The sequence below is a fragment of the Diprion similis genome, chromosome 1, assembly GCF_021155765.1.
Source record: "Diprion similis isolate iyDipSimi1 chromosome 1, iyDipSimi1.1, whole genome shotgun sequence".
In the NCBI taxonomy this organism is placed as follows: Eukaryota; Metazoa; Arthropoda; class Insecta; order Hymenoptera; family Diprionidae; genus Diprion; species Diprion similis.
In genome coordinates this window covers 16,557,077-16,575,416 of record NC_060105.1, presented here as the reverse complement: position 1 = coordinate 16,575,416, position 18,340 = coordinate 16,557,077, and the positions used below count along the sequence as shown (strand labels likewise).

The window sequence follows — 18,340 nt, the reverse complement described above, 5'->3', positions numbered from 1 at the left end:
TTTTTTTTTTTATCGTATTTTGTGGAGAATTAAATTCTCTAAGAAAAGGAATCATAAGCCTTGGTTCAAAAGTCAATTTCATGTAGAAATTCATCTCTAAATATCTTCTAAAGACTTCGAATCCCAAGAACAAACTTATCAAAATCTACTTTAACAGATTGTTCAGATTAAAACGATAAAAAATTTGCTTCAGAACGAAACACCCTTATGATTAAGATGTTATTTTCAGTAAGAAAAAATTAAAGATTACGGGGATACGTCGACGATATTTAAAAAATCGCCACTAGAAGACGAATGTAAAAATCCTTACACAAAATTTTAGATTATTATGTTATAGAAAAAAACTTTAAGCCACTTGCGATGCAAGTATATGCGGAAGGAGTTTTTTACAGCGGCGGGCAAAATCTACTCCGAGAGGTTCCCGATACATACATTTTCATCGCAGGAGGTTGACATTTTTTTTTGTGTAATATCCCGTTTTTCAATTTTTCGAGTTGAAAAAGTGACCATTTCGACCATATCAAAAATATACGAAAATAATTTTCTTTGGTCGGTATGTCAGTTTCGACTTATACAAACAAATTTCAGAAAATACTCTGAAATGTGTACAATCAACACGTATTTTTTTAGATGCCTCGATTAGTCGTTCCAAAGCTATGCTTTGTTTAATTACTGTGATTTTTTTTCGAAAAATTAATTCTTATGGAAAATTATAATCATGCTTCGGAATAACTAATCAAGCCATCTAAAAAATATGTGCCTATTATACACACTTCAGAGTATTTTCTGGAATTTTTTTTTTTAGATAAATGGAAACTGACAGACCGACCGAGAAAAATTATTTTCATATATTTTTTATGAAAATGTTCATTTTTTCAACTCGAATAATTACAAAATAAAATTATTCACAAAGCTCATATAAAACTGCAATTTTTTTGTCTGAAACATTTTTCTGTTTAGTCGTATACTTTCAAGATATAACGGTACTTGGAAAATTTTAAATATTGGATAATTCAAAAAAATGCGATCCAAAAAATTTTAAAAAATTTACCCTACTCTTTTTCATATAATTAAATATATTGACGAAATTTCAATTTTTTTGATAGTGGACAACCTTTTACCGTTCGAAACGGCATGGAATATCCCATGTATAATAAATACAATACAATCATACAGCTAGAAAATTCTGAGACAAGTTGGCAAACGGTAAAACTAATATAACTCAACACAACCGAGTGTACCATTTGAATAATTTTGGGTTAGGTTTGATCCGTGTACTATATAAGCTTCGTGCTTTGACAAAAGAGCGATCGCCAGGTGCACCAACAGTGTATTCTTTCAATTGCGAAACATTGATGGCTTTGCCGATCTGATCTGACCGTCTAATGAACGACTCAGCGCCACTGCAGCTGTATCAGCTTCCTGTCAGATCTCGTAACGTCTCACTGATATATACCGTGACCCTCACCCTCTCCGATTTTTTTGATTTTTTTTTTCATATGATCACATTGAGTCTAAACGACATCCTCATACTTTTTTTAGATTTTTCCAAACATCCCTTATTTAAAAATAAATAAAAAAATTTCAATAAAAAACGCCGTTTTTTTTAAATCTGAAAAAATTCTCAAAATATCGTGATAACATATAAAAATTTTCAAGCTATCACCCGTAGTGGGCAGATTATTAACCTTCACAAGATTCCAAAAAAATTCTCAAATAGCTCACCTTGAGCAGATATTGAATTATTTCGGTACTCAAAATGAATATAAAATTCATAATTGATAATATAAAATTCATTTTGAGTACCGAAATAATTTAATATCTGCTCAAGGTGAGCTATTCGAGAATTTTTTGGAATTTTGTGAACGTTAATAGCTTGTAAAACACATTTAAAAAAATCTGCCCACTACGGGTGATAGCTTGAAAATTTTTATTTGTTATTACAGTTTTTTTGAGAATTTTTTCAGATTTAAAAAAAATGGCGTTTTTTTTTTTCAATTTTTTTCAATAAGGGATGTTTGAAAAAATCTAAAAAAATATGAGGGTGTCTTTTAGACTCAATGCGATGATATGAAAAAAAAAAAAAAAAAAAATCCGAGAGGGTGAGGGTCACGGGCTTACACACTTGGGATGGAATACCTCATATATATCAGTGGTAACGTCTAGTTAATCGATCAGATGACTATCGGCAACAGTGGTCACCTAATCATCTGTGATCTCTAGCAACTTCCTGCTTGGAAAATAAAACATTTTTTGATAAATTTCTGAATTTCATGTCTAACACTAATTTCTGTTAATCTTCATATGAATTTGTGCCATAGTTCCTTACAATTTTCGCCACAAATGCAGACCATTTTTAAATAGAATTCGGCGACTCAGGAATGACTTTTAAAAATTCTTAAATGTAGAGAAAGAATAATAGATTATTTCTATATATCATATATGACAACATCCACATGTTCGAATAACCTCTAAACTACAGCAGGTTAAAATGTATTTAGGTTTTTTTCTCAGATTCTAATGGACTTCAAATTAACATACATGGTGTATATTCCTTGGAAGGGTTGATCAACAAACGCAGTTAAGGGGATAAACCAGTTTAGGAGGGCGAAATTTTGATGTTTTTCGTGATTTTTTTCAACAGTGAAGGAATAATCAGAATTTGTTTAAACTTGGAAAATAGTTTATTCATGTTTTGAAGTACACTTTGTAATTTTTGCAAGTCATTTCCGCCAGAAATAGTAGAGGTAGCAGTTGCTGTCCATGGACGACGGATCACCATCCGAGATTTTTGCTGGTGGGCATTCCTGAAGCTACAATTTTTATCTGAAATCATTACAATTTTTTTTTTTTTGCGTTAACAGCATATTTCCTAAGAATATGAACTTGACTCTGGGATGATATTATTAGTAAAAACATTATTCTTAATGCAAAAAAGGTGAAAAAACATGGTATAAAAATATGTCATTGTGTTCAAACATCTCAAAAACATGCAACTTTCAACTGTTTTGATCACAATCAGGTTCATATTCTTGGGAAATATGTTTTGAACGTAAAAAAAAAAAAATTGTAATGATTACAGATAAAAATTGTGACTTCAGGAATGTCCACCAGCAAAAAATTCGGATGGTGATTCGTCGTCCATGGATATCAGCTTTTAGCTCCACTATTTCCAGCGAAAATGACTTGAAAAAATTACAAAGTGTACTTCAAAACATGAGTAAAATATCCTCCAAGTTTAAACAAATTCTGATTATTCCTTCCCTGTTAAAATAAATTACGAAAAACACGAAAAATTTTGGCCTCCTGAACTGGTTTCCTCCCTTGAATGAATTGTTTCAAAATTAGTTAAGTATCTTCTTCAACTTGCTTAAGCATCAACTTTTATCAACTCATGTCTCAATTTTTAATTTTTAATTTGAAGTACCTCTCTTAGCAGACTTCTTTGTCGCTCTTCGAACACTGCAGCTACCTATTGGTAAGTTTTTTTCATTCTGCGAGGAGGTCGATTTGTCCTTGGCCAATCCTGTAATTGTTCAAACGGACATAATGCCTCGTGATTGGCTAAGAGTTGTGTTTGCATGCAAAAATTTGTCGCAAAATTTGTCAAAACTATCTCTACATACTCATGTAGGAATCATGTGCTTCTCGTTTATCTGTTTTCTATACTAGGCGTTTGAAACACTCAAGTTCAGTTATCAGACAGATTTCAGTTTAGTTTCTTTAGATCTTTGTAACTTGCAAAGTAATCGGAGAGAATGTTCGATCAAAACGTATGAATTTAGTCTTCTAGTTGCTTTTGACGGGTTCTTTGGGTTACTTTTACTTATTCCAGGGATAATTATTCCTGCTTTTCTCGGCCAATCACAGTTTAGAAACCAGTGGCAATAACCAATGAAAATGCGACTCTTTTACAGTGGCGTCGAGACTCCGAAAATTCATGCGTGCTGCGACACGTGACTTGAATCATAAAATTATTCCTACTTTTCTGGGCCAATCACAGTTTAGGAAACAGAGGCAATAACCAATGAAAATGCGACTCTTTTACAGTGGCGTCGAGACCCCGAAAATGCATGCGTGCTGGGACACGTGACTCGAATCAGCTGTTCCGACAGATTGCTGTCAAAACTGGTCAAAACCAAACGCAAACTCGAGATTGCTTGAGAATTGAGATCACTTCAGACATCCTCTCGGACTTGAGACGTTGTTTAGGACTAGACGTGTACTGATTCAAGTTAATAGGCTGTATAGAAGAAGAAAACCTGACAGTTACAATGAATATAACCAAAAGATAACCACGGCTGAGCTTAGTCGATCGGTAAAATGAATAAAAATATGAATTCCCCGTCAAAATTGACGGAATTTGCTCCACTGAGTCCGGAAGAGAGTCCGCCAGTTGTTGCATCTCTCTTTTCTAAATTTTTCAACTTTACAAAAGGTAAGTCACGCCTTGAACGTTCGAAGCTAGTTCACAATCATCGAAGAATGATTAATATCAACATCGCATCACGTAACTTTATCCTAAACTTTTATTAATAGCTAGATTTGTAATATGAGGCGATGCCTCCCCCAAGAGATTACCGTTTCGTAATTGCAAATGAAAGTTTGTGAGTGATAAACTCTCTTGTTTGCGAAGATAATATCTGGCCTCTTACATTAAGGGAAAAATATTTCCTCTTACTCATACTTTCAATCTGATTGATTATTTACATTTTGACTAAAGAACATTGCGAAATTCTCAGAATATTGTATTGATGAAATATAAGTAATATTAGCAATTACGAAATATGATGTACAATATTCAACTCCGTTTTATTTTTTAGGATCATCGCCCAACGACGGCTCGGCAACCACTCCTAACAATGACGAACAAAGCTCTTCCGGAGAATCAGAATCATGGAAACAATCTGATAGTGTGGAAAAAACTCCGGACGAAGATACCTCGAGTATTATGAATTTACCGTTGGACACTATCGAGGGACGTAGCCTGCCTAATGTTCTAAAGCGTATCAGTAACATTGTGGCGCTAAAAAGCAGTGTATGAAATTTGTTTACAAGTAATGTTTTTTTTCGTTCTTCAGATATCAACTTTGTGCATTTCTATAGAAAGTTCAAAATAAGTCATTTATTCATTCATTCAAAATAAGTTTATTAAACTTTTGCTTATTTGTCTTCAACGAAAATCAGTGTACGAGCAATTTCGTACTTTGATATATATATATAGGGGTGGTCGTTAAGTGGAAGATCACGTTGGATAGTCATGAATCGGCTCCAAATGTAGAAAAAATTGCCACCAATTTTTTCAGATTTTTATTCTCAGCACTTTGCTCAGTTTTCTTGTCATAAGATTTCTTAATCATTTTTCACGCTCTATAATGTCTTATTTTATACTTTTTTTTAATCTCTATTGAATTTCGAACCGTCGTTATTTTCGATTGAGTAAGAAGAAGATTTGTGGGGAATTCCATTTTAGTGCTCAAGAATTAAGTACACAAAAAAAGGTCAACAAGGAGAGCCTTGAGCCCTGAGCATAATTGAAAATTTGTTTTTTTTTTGTATATTTAAAGTCAATCTACGACCATCCAAAATTGAGATTCGAAAAAAAAATCATTCAACGACCACCCTAATATACATATATATGTATATATATTTTTCTTTCTATTCTGTATGAAGTAAAAACTGTTTGGCACATAAATTTGTACATTTAAAGGTGAAATTACATTTGATGTATCAATTATGAAAATTTTCCACAGAATTTACAATCTTACAAGGATACGCAACTCAGGAGTTACTGGATGCCAGATAGCGTCAGTAAACAATGTTACGAGTGCGGAGAACGCTTCACAACTTTTCGCAGGAGACATCATTGCCGCGTATGTGGCCAGATCTTTTGTTCAAGATGTTGTTCTGAAGTGATTCCTGGAAAGATCATGGGTTGCACCGGTCAGTTAATGGAATTAACATACTGTTTAAACAAGATGATTGCACCAACTAATGAACCGTTTTATATAGATTACTTTGCCACAGATTATTTATTTAAGATTCTGTGAAGTTTTAAGTTCTGTTTAAGCATTCGTTGACTTCCTTACCCCATTTGGTTGGTCAAATTAATCATGGAATCACAGTTCATGTATAGTTAGTTATCATGTCAAGACTTAAAAAAATAAATAAGGGGAATAAGAAGGGATTTCTGAAAATTTAAGCCTCTTGAAAATTTCAGTTTCACGTTTTTAATTAAAAATTCTTGTTCAACTCTCGGTTGAACTCCGTATTGATTTGACAAACGTTAAGTACCGATTTCTTAATCGCTGAGGACATGTTTTGGAGTAATAGAACTCGATATTGAGTATTTTAGTGTTGTTGTTGTTGCTGCTGCTGCGTATTGCCTAAATCTTCTCTAAACTGTATGAACCGCGACTGGAGAAAAATATATTATGCAATTACAATTATCAACGTTACTTTTGTTTTTTCCATAGGCGATTTGCGAGTATGTACTTACTGTTGCAAAGTAGTTTTGTCCTATCTGCAATCCTCCGATATGGGCGCTGACCTCACAGCAGATCTCAAAGCGTTACAAGAAGACTTACAAGTTAAGTATGGAAACGATATACCGCAGGCAGCTCAGAGAAATGTCAACGATGATACGGATCCCGAGATCCAAGTCAGAAGAAAGACTAGCGTTGGATACATGGAAGAAAAATATGCTTTGGGACGGTACTTGAATATGCCACATTGTCTTTTTGATTTGCATTATTATCGCGATCGCCATTCTCATTAGTACCGTTAACAACATGATTATTAGACCACTTCGACTAGAAATTTTCTGTTCATTGTCTTTCACTTTGATTACCGAAGTGTTACAATTAATTATAATGTCTTTGATTTTCTAGTGCTTCGACAGGATACTTGTCATCCGAAGAACGAACTATGGCTTTACAAAACTCAGCTTCTCTGAGGATGATTTATGAAGAAATATTTCGTTCCAGTCAGGCCATCATATTACAAACGCATCGACTCAGGCTGCGGAGTTACCCTAATTGTTTTCTGGGTAGCGAACTAGTTGATTGGATGATAGCTCAAAATAAAGCCGCGACTCGGTAAAATCCAGTGCTTATTTGAGTTTGTCAAACCTAGTGATTGAACAATAAATTTGTGTAACGTTTCCGTTAATTTCGTTTCACAGTGTTCAGGCAACAGCGATCGGTCAAGCGATGCTAGAAGCAGGATTCATAGAATGTATGCTAACGGAAAATGTGTTCACGGATGGCCCAGTAATATTCAAACCATTGAAACCAGCCCGAGTCCAAATGAATTCAGATTTTTTAGCAGACAAACGAACGACTTGCGACGCTCAAGAGCCTGCATGGGTGAAAACTATTCCTCAACACGATTCAATTACGGGTAGAGTAAAAATTTACCGACGTTCTGCTAGCATTGAATTTGCATAAATTTCAGAATTTGAGATCGTCGTGCTTACAGATTCTGAAAGCGAAACCAAGCAACCGGACTCAATGTCTTCTACGATTGGCCGTATGCCATCATCCAGTTCGAGTTTTTACTTGGATTTAAATTTGGAAGCTTCGACGGTGACGTTGAAACGTCCGACGTCTGAAGAATTGAGTGTACTTTCGGTCGATAGTATCGACAACTTGGTCGAAAAGAAAGAAGTCAATTTTACAGCACACGAATGTAACTCTGGTGTTCCGGACGAATTATTAAAAGATACACTTCACATTCAGGACTACAAAGAAAAAAATAGTTGGCATAAACCAAATAACTTGAAAACTGCTTTCGGGGAAAGCAATGCTTACAATAGATTGGAGTAAGTAACGATGCTGGCGATCTAACTATTAACCAGCTCAGAAAGATGATATATTCAACTAGCACGAGCTTTTATTACTTTCTTCCAGAACTGCTTACAAGCAACACGAAGATTCGTTACTAAAACAACTCTTGAACAGAGAAGGCTTGGCTCAAAGCTGGGCAGAAACAATCCTTCCTATAGCGCATCAAATCGTTGATCAAGTTAGGCCAAACCTGAACCGTGACGTCGACGATATGGATATCAGACAGTACGTTCAAATAAAAAAGGTGCCCGGTGGCAACAGAAATGAGTGCGGCATCATATCTGGCTTGATTTGTAGCAAGAATGTTGCTCATCGAGGCATGAACGCAATGATAGCCCATCCGAAAATTCTACTGCTACAATGCGGTTTGACGTACCAACGCGTCGAAGGAAAATTGCTGAGCTTAGAGCCAGTCATGTTACAGGTGGGTACTGAAAATTTTTAATCCGAACAAAACGTTCAAGGATGTATGAGAGGTAAGTACAGTCAGGATGAAAAAGCGATGAAACAAAAACGTCACGAAGCAAAGAAACATGAAGCGGTACTAAAGCTAGTCTAGTTATATATATGGGTCATTCCACGCCAAATCGATTACTTTTGAAACCGACCTCTTTCGATTTCGGTGAAAATTTTTTATCATTTTCTATCTCATAAAAGACGTCTCTCGTGATTTTTTCAAATTTTTTTACCTTACCAAAAAAAAAAATCATGAATTTTTTGAAAAAAGAATGGTTTTTTTCTTTAAATCGCCATAACTTTTTTGAAAATTGACGTATCGGGACGTTTTTTTTTTCTGAATTTTTGTATTTTAATGTACTTTTTAGAAAAAAATAGATTAGAATGATCAACATCCATCTTCGATGTTCATTTTTAGATTTTCGGAAAAAATCGCGAATTTTTTTATGATTGTCACTTTTAATTTTTTTCATTCAATTTTTATGAACAACTCTATCATTTTTTATAGATTCTCACATTTTTTCGGAGTGGGATTCTCTCATTTTCTATTTTTTTCATTATTTCAAAGAAAATTTTTTTTTTAAATTTGGCTCATTTCACAAAATTTTTTCCAAAAATGTTAGAAAAAAAATTAAAAAACAATTTTTACAATTTTTTTGTAATATTTTTCATAAAATACGTTCAAAAACGAAGAAATACGGAAAAAATAATTTACATTAGCTTCATTTTTGACTGAACTGAAAATTTAAAGTAGTTATTGCGGAATGAAATTCATTAAGAAAATTTTTTTTTAATGTTTTTTTTTTTTTTGCTTTCACACCAAAAAAAAAAGAATTTATTCATCAACAATCTTGCTGACAGTAGCTATAATTATCATATGATTTTATTTTTTTTCTGACATTTTTGGAAAAAGTCGAAATTTTTTCGATGATTGTCACTTTAAATTTTTTAGCAAAAATTTTTTTTCCAACTTTTGAGATCTCATAAATATTCATAAAAAATTTCAGGGTGGGATTATGTGAAATGAGCCAGATTTAAAAAAAAATTGTTTTTGAAAGAATGAAAAAAATAGAAAATGAAAGAATCCCACTCCGAAAAAATTTGAGAATCTATAAAAAATGATAGAGTTTTTCATAAAAATTAAATGAAAAAAATTAAAAGTGACAAGCATAAAAAAATTCGCGATTTTTTCCGAAAATCTAAAAATAAACATCGAAGATGGATGTTGATCATTCTAATCTATTTTTTTCTAAAAAGTACATTGAAATACAAAAATTTACAAAAAAAAAACGTCCCGATACGTCAATTTTCAAAAAAGTTGTGGCGATTTAAAAAAAAAAAAAACATTCTTTTTTCAAAAATTCATGATTTTTTTTTGGTTAGGTAAAAAAATTTGAAAAAATTCTGAGAGACGTCTTTTATGAGGTAGAAAATGATAAAAGAATTTGAGCGAAATCGAAAGGGATCGGGTTCAAAAGTGGTCGATTTGGCGTGGAATGACCCATATATTATGTTTAAAAATTTCACGATGACCTGGCTGATAAATTTTAAACGCGATTTTTCTGCACAGACAACTGCAGAGAAGTAACATTAGTCTGTCATTTTCAACTGAAAATTACGTAAATATGCCTCGTCTGATTCTGATCTACAATGCTTCCTTCATGAATGAATGGTGAATGAATGTTCCGTAGATGGTCCGAGGTAGACTCTCGGTAACAATAATGTATTTATTGTCAAAACACAAGTTTATCGTGTGTAAATAATAAAAATTGAACACGTCGGATTTTTATTTTACCACCTAACGAGTTAAAGAAAAAAACAGTTTCAATCAATTTCTAGTGCATTCATTTATGAATAAAACAAGTTATTCTTCATCGAAATCGGACAAACGGCATGGATTTTTTGGTGAAAAAATAATAAACTAATGTGATTTCTTCGATATTGTCGATAACTAGGTGTTAGCAGTTGAAATTTGGTGTTAAAGCACCTTATTCTGGATCACAAGAACTTTTTTCATTATATTATATTCGATGTGGGTGAGTTACGCTTCTGAAACCTTCGTTAAGTCATGTTTTTGGTTCATCACATTTTTGAGCTTACTGTATATAAGGCATTCCATGCAGTCTCGAGCGGTAAAAAAGTTTTCCACTTTCAAAAAAATTGAGATTTTGTCAAATTATTGAATTATATGAAAAAGAGTAGTATAAATTTTTTCGAAATTCTTGAATCGCATTTTTTTGAGTTTTTCAAAATTTCAAAATTGTCTAAGTATCGTTATATCTTGAAAGATACAATTAAACAGAAAAATATTTCAGACAAAAAAGTTGCAATTCTACATAAGCTTTGTCAAAAATTTGGTTTTGTAATTTTTCGAGTTGGAAAAATGACCATTTTCATCAAAAATATTCAAAAATTATTCTTTTCGGTCGGCATGTCAGTTTCGATTTATCGAATAAATCGAATAAATCGAAACTGGCATACCGACCAACAAAAATGATTTATCCAATAAATCGAATAAATCGAAACTGACGTACCGACCGAAAAAAATAATTTTTCGAATATATTTGATGAAAATGGTTATTTTTTCGCCTCGAAAAATTACAAAACAAAATTTTTCACAAAGATTATTTAAAACTGAAACTTTTTTGTCTGAAACATTTTTCTATTTAATTGTATGCTTTCAAGATATAACGGTCCTTGGAAAATTTTGAAATTTTGCTCTTGTTCATATAATTAAATAATTTGACAAAATTTCAATTTTTTTGAGAATGGACAACTTTTTGACCGTTCAAAACCGCACGGAATTCCTCACACACATCCTACACATCCCTCATTCGGAGGGAAAAATTACTCCGATAGATCGAACAATCTTGAGTTTGCGCCCAATTCGGTCCCATCATAAGTTTCGCATTGAAATTACAGGAAAATGAATACCTAGGTCGTACGGTTGCACGAATAACGGCACTTGGCCCAGATATTGTATTGGTCCATCGTTCCGTATCCAGATTAGCTCAAGATCGACTGAGAGAGTGCGGTGTCACATTGGTGTTGAACGTGAAGCTGAGCATCCTTGAGAGAGTGGCGCGGTGTACCGGAGCAAATATTGTTAACAGCGTGGATGCCCATATAGCAGGACGCTATCGTCTTGGCACGTGCCAAAAGTTCTATCTTAGGAATTTCCCAAACGAAAAAAGTGAGTGAATATACTTTCAGTTTTTATTCGACGACTCGTAGGTAATCGTATTTAACTTTTATCCCAATCTGAATTACCATTCAATTAAACTTCATCAGGACAAAATACTCTGAGAAGAGTCTTTGGGCTATAACTGAATTGGTGCATGTTGGAATCCTTATTTATATGAGATCATTTATTGGACTTTCGAGTATCGGTTTAAAAGTCGAAAACCGCTGAGTCGAAGTCGGTTTTTACCGAAAAGTCGAATAGTTCCATTTTCAGTTTTTCGAATTTTCGATTTTCATGTATTCCAGTTTTCGGTACTTGTTACTTTTTATATACGTCTGTCTGGTTTCTTCGTTTTTACATTTCAAAGCTTCCTCGTTGCTTTATGTCCATTATTTACGTTACGCTTACGATGTTCTTGCGTACTTCGGAGAACGAAAACAAAAACAAAACATGCGTTGTTCCGAGTTCATTGTCACTCACTCGTTTAGTCTACGCCTCGACTAGCGAATATGCCGAGTGTAGAATCGGGGATGGAAGTGGTGTGCTTATTATGTAATAAACATATGAAATATAGAAGTTCCACGTGTTCAATGCGACTGCAATTTCAAAATGTTCACGGTTTTACATCGAGGCGAGATATCAGTGAAATACAAGGATAGAGGAACTCGGGAACTTCTCTATGTGCGAGAAGTTACAAAAACAAGTATTTTCAAAAATCAAGTCGTGCTTTAAGTATATTTAAAAACAGGTATAGGTCGACGGTTGGAGTTGTGGATGAAAAAAATTCTAGTTAGACTGGTTAGCAATAGTTTTCATTTGATGTAACACGAGAAAAAAACTACTAAATTTCGAATGTCGCTGTATATCCGCTGTCGAAATTACGTGATTCGTTTGAAACTGATATCGTAAAATCGATATTCCGCTGCAAACCTATTTTTTGAATGATACTTTCCCCGTCATCGAAGTGACGAAGGTTGCCTGACGGAACAACTCGTGTAAAATAATATACATAACACATGAAGTAATCGGTATCTAAAACCGATAATTAAAAAAAACTGAAAATTGAACCATTTGGTTTCCAATAAAAACCGATTTTGACTTGGATTGACTCGGTACACATATTCTTAGAATAAATTGTACTGTTTTTCAGATGGAGTGAAAACGCTAATGTTCTTCGAAGGATGTGCAAATTCGCATTTGGGTTCTACTATATTACTGCGCGGAGGATCTCAGAATGAATTGAAAAAAGTTAAAAAGGTGACGTTGACGATGATATTTTCTGCTTACTCGTGGCGAATGGAAAAATCATTTCTCATGGACGAATTTGCGAGACCGCCATCGCCGAAAGCTGATGCATTTCTGGACGAGAATTCTCCTAAAAATTCAGTTGATAATACTGACCAACCGGAAAATGCGTTAAGTATAGAAAGAAATGTTGACGGTATTCATATAAATATGATCTTGGAGAAGCAAACTACTGCAACATTATCTTCTGCTAATGATATCGGCAAAAACGGATTTTCAAAAGAAGAATTCGCCTTTGACAAAGGCAGCGATCTTCCATTTGACGTCAGTAGAAAAAATGATGAAACTGAGAATCAAGATATTGACTATCCAACGTTTAGCCCCGATACTTTCAAACAAGTTTCCACGATACTCAAACAGCATTCAGATCCGTACGATACTCTGAAATTATTCAAATCTAAATCGAAATCCGTCGCGTCTTGTGACAAAAATAAAGAAACTTCAAGCGAACATGAAAGCAGTGCTGTCGAACAAATTACAAGAGATACTGAACAGTTTGCTCTTGTAATTGATCAAAGTATAGCTACAGAGCCGATCAAAAGCAATGCCAAGTCTCTTAACGTTAGCGAAATAAATCTGACGAACGAAAAGTATAAAGCCGACGACGTTGCAAAGGAAACGAATTATTCAAAATCTGACGATGCGACGAGTGAGACAGTCAAGTCAAAAGATAAAGCACCGTGCGACGAAAAACGTACTTACAGTAAATCTATCAGCGATCACAGCGATCCGCTGCATCAGTATTTAAATTCGGAGAACGATGTTTTCGACGAAGTTAACTCAACCATTCAGCAATTGAGCGTTGCCGATTTACCATTATCCAATAAGTTCAAAAAAGCATTAGACGATACGATACTCAGCGTATCACCGTATTTAACATTTTCCATACCCTACCTAGAAACTGAACCAGGACGGAATTGTACGCTGAGACAATTCTTTCCCAAAGAAATATATCATTCCTTGCAATTCACAGATAAGGTCGAAGGCGTTAGATCAAACAGTATATCCGCAGAATGCGGGCATCAAGATAATCAAATGATGAATTTGAATTTGAAACCAGCTCATGCTTTCGTCGGGACTAATATAACTAACAGCGCGGATAGCCGAGAAGTTCAAACACTTTTGGCCAACTTTCGAGCATGCGGGAGTCGATTATATCCTACGAATAATGTTATATTGGATATGAAACCGACCGCGGTGCCGAGCGATGGAAATGATCATATCGCCAAACGGCTCGACTGCCTAGATCCTTTGACACATCAGAGATTATCCGTTTTGTTTTGCAGTTTTTCTCACAGCAGTAACACTACTCCGGCATTTTGCGTAAATCCTTGGGTAGTGAACATGGATTTGTACGGTAGAAACGACATTGCGTTGGGTCTTTTCCTCGAACGTTACTGCTTAACGACCGAATACATGTGTCCGGCTCAAGCGTGCAGGGCACAAATAGCTCAGCATGCTCGAAGATTCACTCACGAAGGAGGCTGTGTTCATATCGGTCTAAGCAAATTAGGGAACGAACCGTTTGGCCAGGAAAATACTAACAGAATATTAATGTGGAGTAAATGTAACAAGTGTAAGTGTGTTTCGCCTGTCGTTCCCATGTCCGATGACACGTGGTCGTTGTCGTTTGCCAAGTATTTGGAGCTGAGATTTCACGGAAGCATTTACATCAGGCGAGGAAGCGATTCTTGTCAACACTCGCTTCATCACGATCATTGTCAATACTTCAGCAGAAATAATATGCTGGCGATATTCAAATACACACGAGTATCTCAATGGGAAATATCTTTACCGCCGCCGCTGATAACAATCAATTACGATCCAAAGCAGCATAGCAACGTCATAGAAGAGATGAAAAACGTGGCACTTAAAGGAGACGAGGTATTTTCTAGCATTCGAGATAAGCTCGTTACCTTGATTATTGACCCTGAAAGCTTGAACGCCATGAAACAGCAGCTATCCAAAGACCAGCAGTACTTTAAAAATAAAATTGAAGAAATTCAGTTGAAGCTAACGTCGCCAACATTGGAGAATAAGAAAATGGAGGGCAGAAATGCGGAGAAAATTGTGCAAACGTTGATGTTTAGGATCGAAGATGGTATTGTGATTTTAAAAAGGCTAATATCCGAGGCTGTCTTTGGCTGGAATAACAGGATTCTAGAGATCACCGCCAAGAAAAAAGATGATAAGCAAAGGAGGTTCGCGGAACGAGCAATGACGACTGGAAGTAGCAATTTTATTGAATCGGAAGGATTTCTTACAGAAGATACAGCTCCTGAAACACAACTGGAGAGTCCAATGTCCGCCGACTATAACGCTGTCGATGCAGTTACCGCGGTTCAAACCGATTTGCAAAGCGAATTTGTTGATATTTCTGACAACGAGATGCTAGAAAATAACAATCCTGAGGACATTGTAGTGGTTTACGAATCGCCTAAAACACATCACAGGTCGTATTCTGACGTGCTGCCGTTGGCTTCGGACGACATGCCGGAGAAGAAAAAAAAGAAGAAAACGATATTATCACAATTGCTACCGTCGGTCCCCATTGTCAACCCCATACAGTGTCCGTTGGGTTCTCTTGAACACCATTTACTCTCATTAGGGTAGGTTGAAAATGTCACATTTGAAAATTTTTCGTTTTTCCTATAGAAATCCTTTGTAATTTGTAACTAATTGAAGTTTAATTTATAATTTTTCATTGTGAAAATCAAATCTTAATGTGCAACAGCGACGCTGCTGAAATTTGTAGAATATCATCGGCAACTTATAACATTTTGAACATATACGATATATTATTTACAGTTTAAGTTACTGTATCAATATACTTATCAATTGCAGGTCAGTCGTACCGATCGTTGTATACGAGTCGGAACCATCTTCGATAATAGCCTATGCGCTTGACTCTCTCGACTATAAACATAAGTTGCAAGAACTGCTACGATCTACAAAAGGCTCTGAGTTACATCCGAGTCCACTGTACAAGCGGAAATTCTCCGATAACAAAGAAAACGCATCTGAATTGACACAATCGACAGAATCAAAACGGCCATCGGTTCTTTCTTTCTTACGCGGCAGTAGTCCCAATCTGCCGAGTCCGGTTGAAACTGAAAAAAATGTACCGTCAACGGACAATTTGCCACAAACTACTGCCACTACTCTTGATTCTGAAGAAGACAAAAAAGCTGTTAAACAACAGAATTATATAGAAGTTCAGTTTAACGACTCGACAACGAATTTCTTCTGCAGAATTCATTTCCCTTCACAGTTTGCTGCTCTGAGAGAAAATGTTTTACCGTGCGGCGAAGATGGATTCACCCGGAGTTTGAGTCGAAGCGTTCAGTGGATTGCTAAAGGTGGAAAGAGCGGCAGTGCATTTTGCAAGACTAGAGGTAAACAATTTCCGCGTATACTGTTTTATAATTCAACAATGGGTAATGTAAAAACTCATCAGTAAAAACGCTATTATACAGTTAATAAGCTCTAAGTTGATATTGAAGCAAATCCAACAATTTTCTGTGTATTTAGTAAGCTTGCATTGAAACAGATGTTTGATTTTGATGTGAATCTAAAGCCTCGTATTTCTATTTTAAAAAATCTCCCTGATATTCACCAATTTTGACAATGTTTCAGATGACCGGTTTATTTTGAAGGAAATGTCTCGGCTAGAAATGCAAATATTCCTTGACTTTGCACCTAACTATTTTGCGTACATGGAAAAATGTCAGCAAACAAAGCAGCCGACGTTACTTGGAAAAATTATTGGTGTATACAGAGTATCGTTTAAAAACAATACTACAAATGCTGCTCTACGAACTAGTTTGTTAGTTATGGAGAACCTGTTTTACAACAGAATCATTAAGGATAAATTCGACCTGAAGGGTTCCGTTAGAAATAGACTAGTTAATCCCGAAGAGACAGATCACGAAGGAGAAATTGTTTTACTCGATGAAAACTTGTTGAACAGTAGGTAGACGGTGAATTTCATCGAAACTGTTATGTAATACTTCTTACTCCCAAGTCGTTCACATTCATTTTCATTTTCCTGATTTTTCAAACACACTGAAATTCGAATAAAGTTCATGGAAGCATAATTTTACTATCAATTACTATCATTTGTTTAGTGTAATACTCTACAATTGTTGAAATTTTCATGCATTCGATCCAATAGTTAAATAAGCTTTGTATTCTTTCAGTGAGCTGTGATTCTCCGTTGTACATAAGACCTCATGCCAAGGCAGTACTGAACAAAGCTATAGAAATGGATACAAAATTTTTAGCTGATAATTCTGTGATGGACTACTCATTGTTAGTAGGTTTGGAACCAACTACCGACGAGCTTGTTCTAGGGATTATCGGTAAGTCTGTTTGCAAATATGGTGATAAATGACGCATTAGTGTGATGGTGTAGATAAATTCATATAATTTAGAAATAAAATAACTCACTAGCTCACTTTTCTATAGATTACATACGAACTTTCACGTGGGATAAGAAGCTGGAAACAATTGTAAAGAAGTCGGGCATCTTGGGAGGTCAAGGAAAATTGCCAACTATAGTATCGCCAGAGGAATACAGAGCCAGATTCATAGCAGCGATGCATCGTTACTTTCTACCAGTGCCAGACAGATGGACGGGACTAGGTCACGGAGTCGAATTCTCGTAAAATAGATATTATCCTGGAACATAGTTATACTAATGAATACATTTTTGAGGACAAAACCATATTGCTATTGTTCGGAGATTATATACTGAATATTTAGTTTTATAGAATTATGATCAAATTTCAACAAGATTTCTAGGCATAAGAATATCGCGGAACGGCTCGCAATAAGTCTTGTAAGACAAAATGCAACATCTCAATTATGTACCCAACTAAATTGTCATCATTTTACAGTTTAGAATAAGCTTGCTAATCCGAGCGAATGTGGATCCAGCCTAGCTCGCATAATCGAAAAGCTTGGATAACAGGGAACACAGAATTCAATACATTTTTGAGTGATAATGAGTATAAAAATGTATATTTCGCTATGAACAGAGTTATGTACTTGCATTAACTCAAACACGTTAAATAACGACTAGAAATAGAGCTATATATACCAATTCACGTAAAAAAGATGACACGAGCAAAGTTAAACTGTGATAGACGTATTAGAAGTCCTAAAAATGTAGATATTTCTGGATGTTGCAAACAAAACAAGAACTCTGATGGAACGGGTTGGAATAAGCAAGGCTCTACTGTTCTATTAATAATAGCAATGCAGAGAGGTTCGTTTTCACATTAACTTTTAGCTCAATTTTTTCTTCATTAGGAATAAAAATCAGCTGGTTAATCTCGAGATACCGATAAATATAATGGGTATGCGATTATACTTGACATGAATCGATGTCAAATGAGGTCACGAGTTATTCTGACCTGGATATTTACTTGGCAAGATAATCCGTAATTTAATAAAATTATTATTTATTAAACTTTCTATGCAAAATAATATGAATAATATTATCTGTACGATTGATAAGTTATATTGTAGATTAGATTTTGATATC

At 34.9% G+C, this 18,340-nt stretch overlaps 1 protein-coding gene across 1 annotated transcript; it reads left to right on the top strand.

The window, feature by feature from the left end:
- The first annotated feature begins 4,221 nt into the window (after positions 1-4,221).
- On the top strand, positions 4,222-17,804 carry LOC124416559 (1-phosphatidylinositol 3-phosphate 5-kinase). Its single transcript, XM_046897745.1, has 14 exons — positions 4,222-4,438; positions 4,824-5,038; positions 5,754-5,943; positions 6,477-6,714; positions 6,891-7,097; positions 7,184-7,401; positions 7,480-7,822; positions 7,911-8,271; positions 11,226-11,496; positions 12,638-15,401; positions 15,637-16,187; positions 16,429-16,761; positions 16,992-17,153; positions 17,260-17,804. Exons 1-14 carry the CDS (start codon positions 4,324-4,326, stop codon positions 17,457-17,459), a joined length of 6,168 nt encoding a protein of 2,055 aa, XP_046753701.1. The 5' UTR covers positions 4,222-4,323; the 3' UTR covers positions 17,460-17,804.
- The last annotated feature ends 536 nt before the right edge of the window (positions 17,805-18,340 follow it).

What these genes read in the sequence shown, in the direction of transcription:
- LOC124416559 (XM_046897745.1), top strand. Translation starts at nt 4,324, where the DNA reads ATGAATAAAAATATGAATTCCCCGTCAAAATTGACGGAATTTGCTCCA. An exon ending in CACCATTTACTCTCATTAGG is followed by an intron (nt 15,402 to 15,636) that starts GTAGGTTGAAAA and finishes TATCAATTGCAG; the next exon opens with GTCAGTCGTACCGATCGTTG. An exon ending in TGCATTTTGCAAGACTAGAG is followed by an intron (nt 16,188 to 16,428) that starts GTAAACAATTTC and finishes ACAATGTTTCAG; the next exon opens with ATGACCGGTTTATTTTGAAG.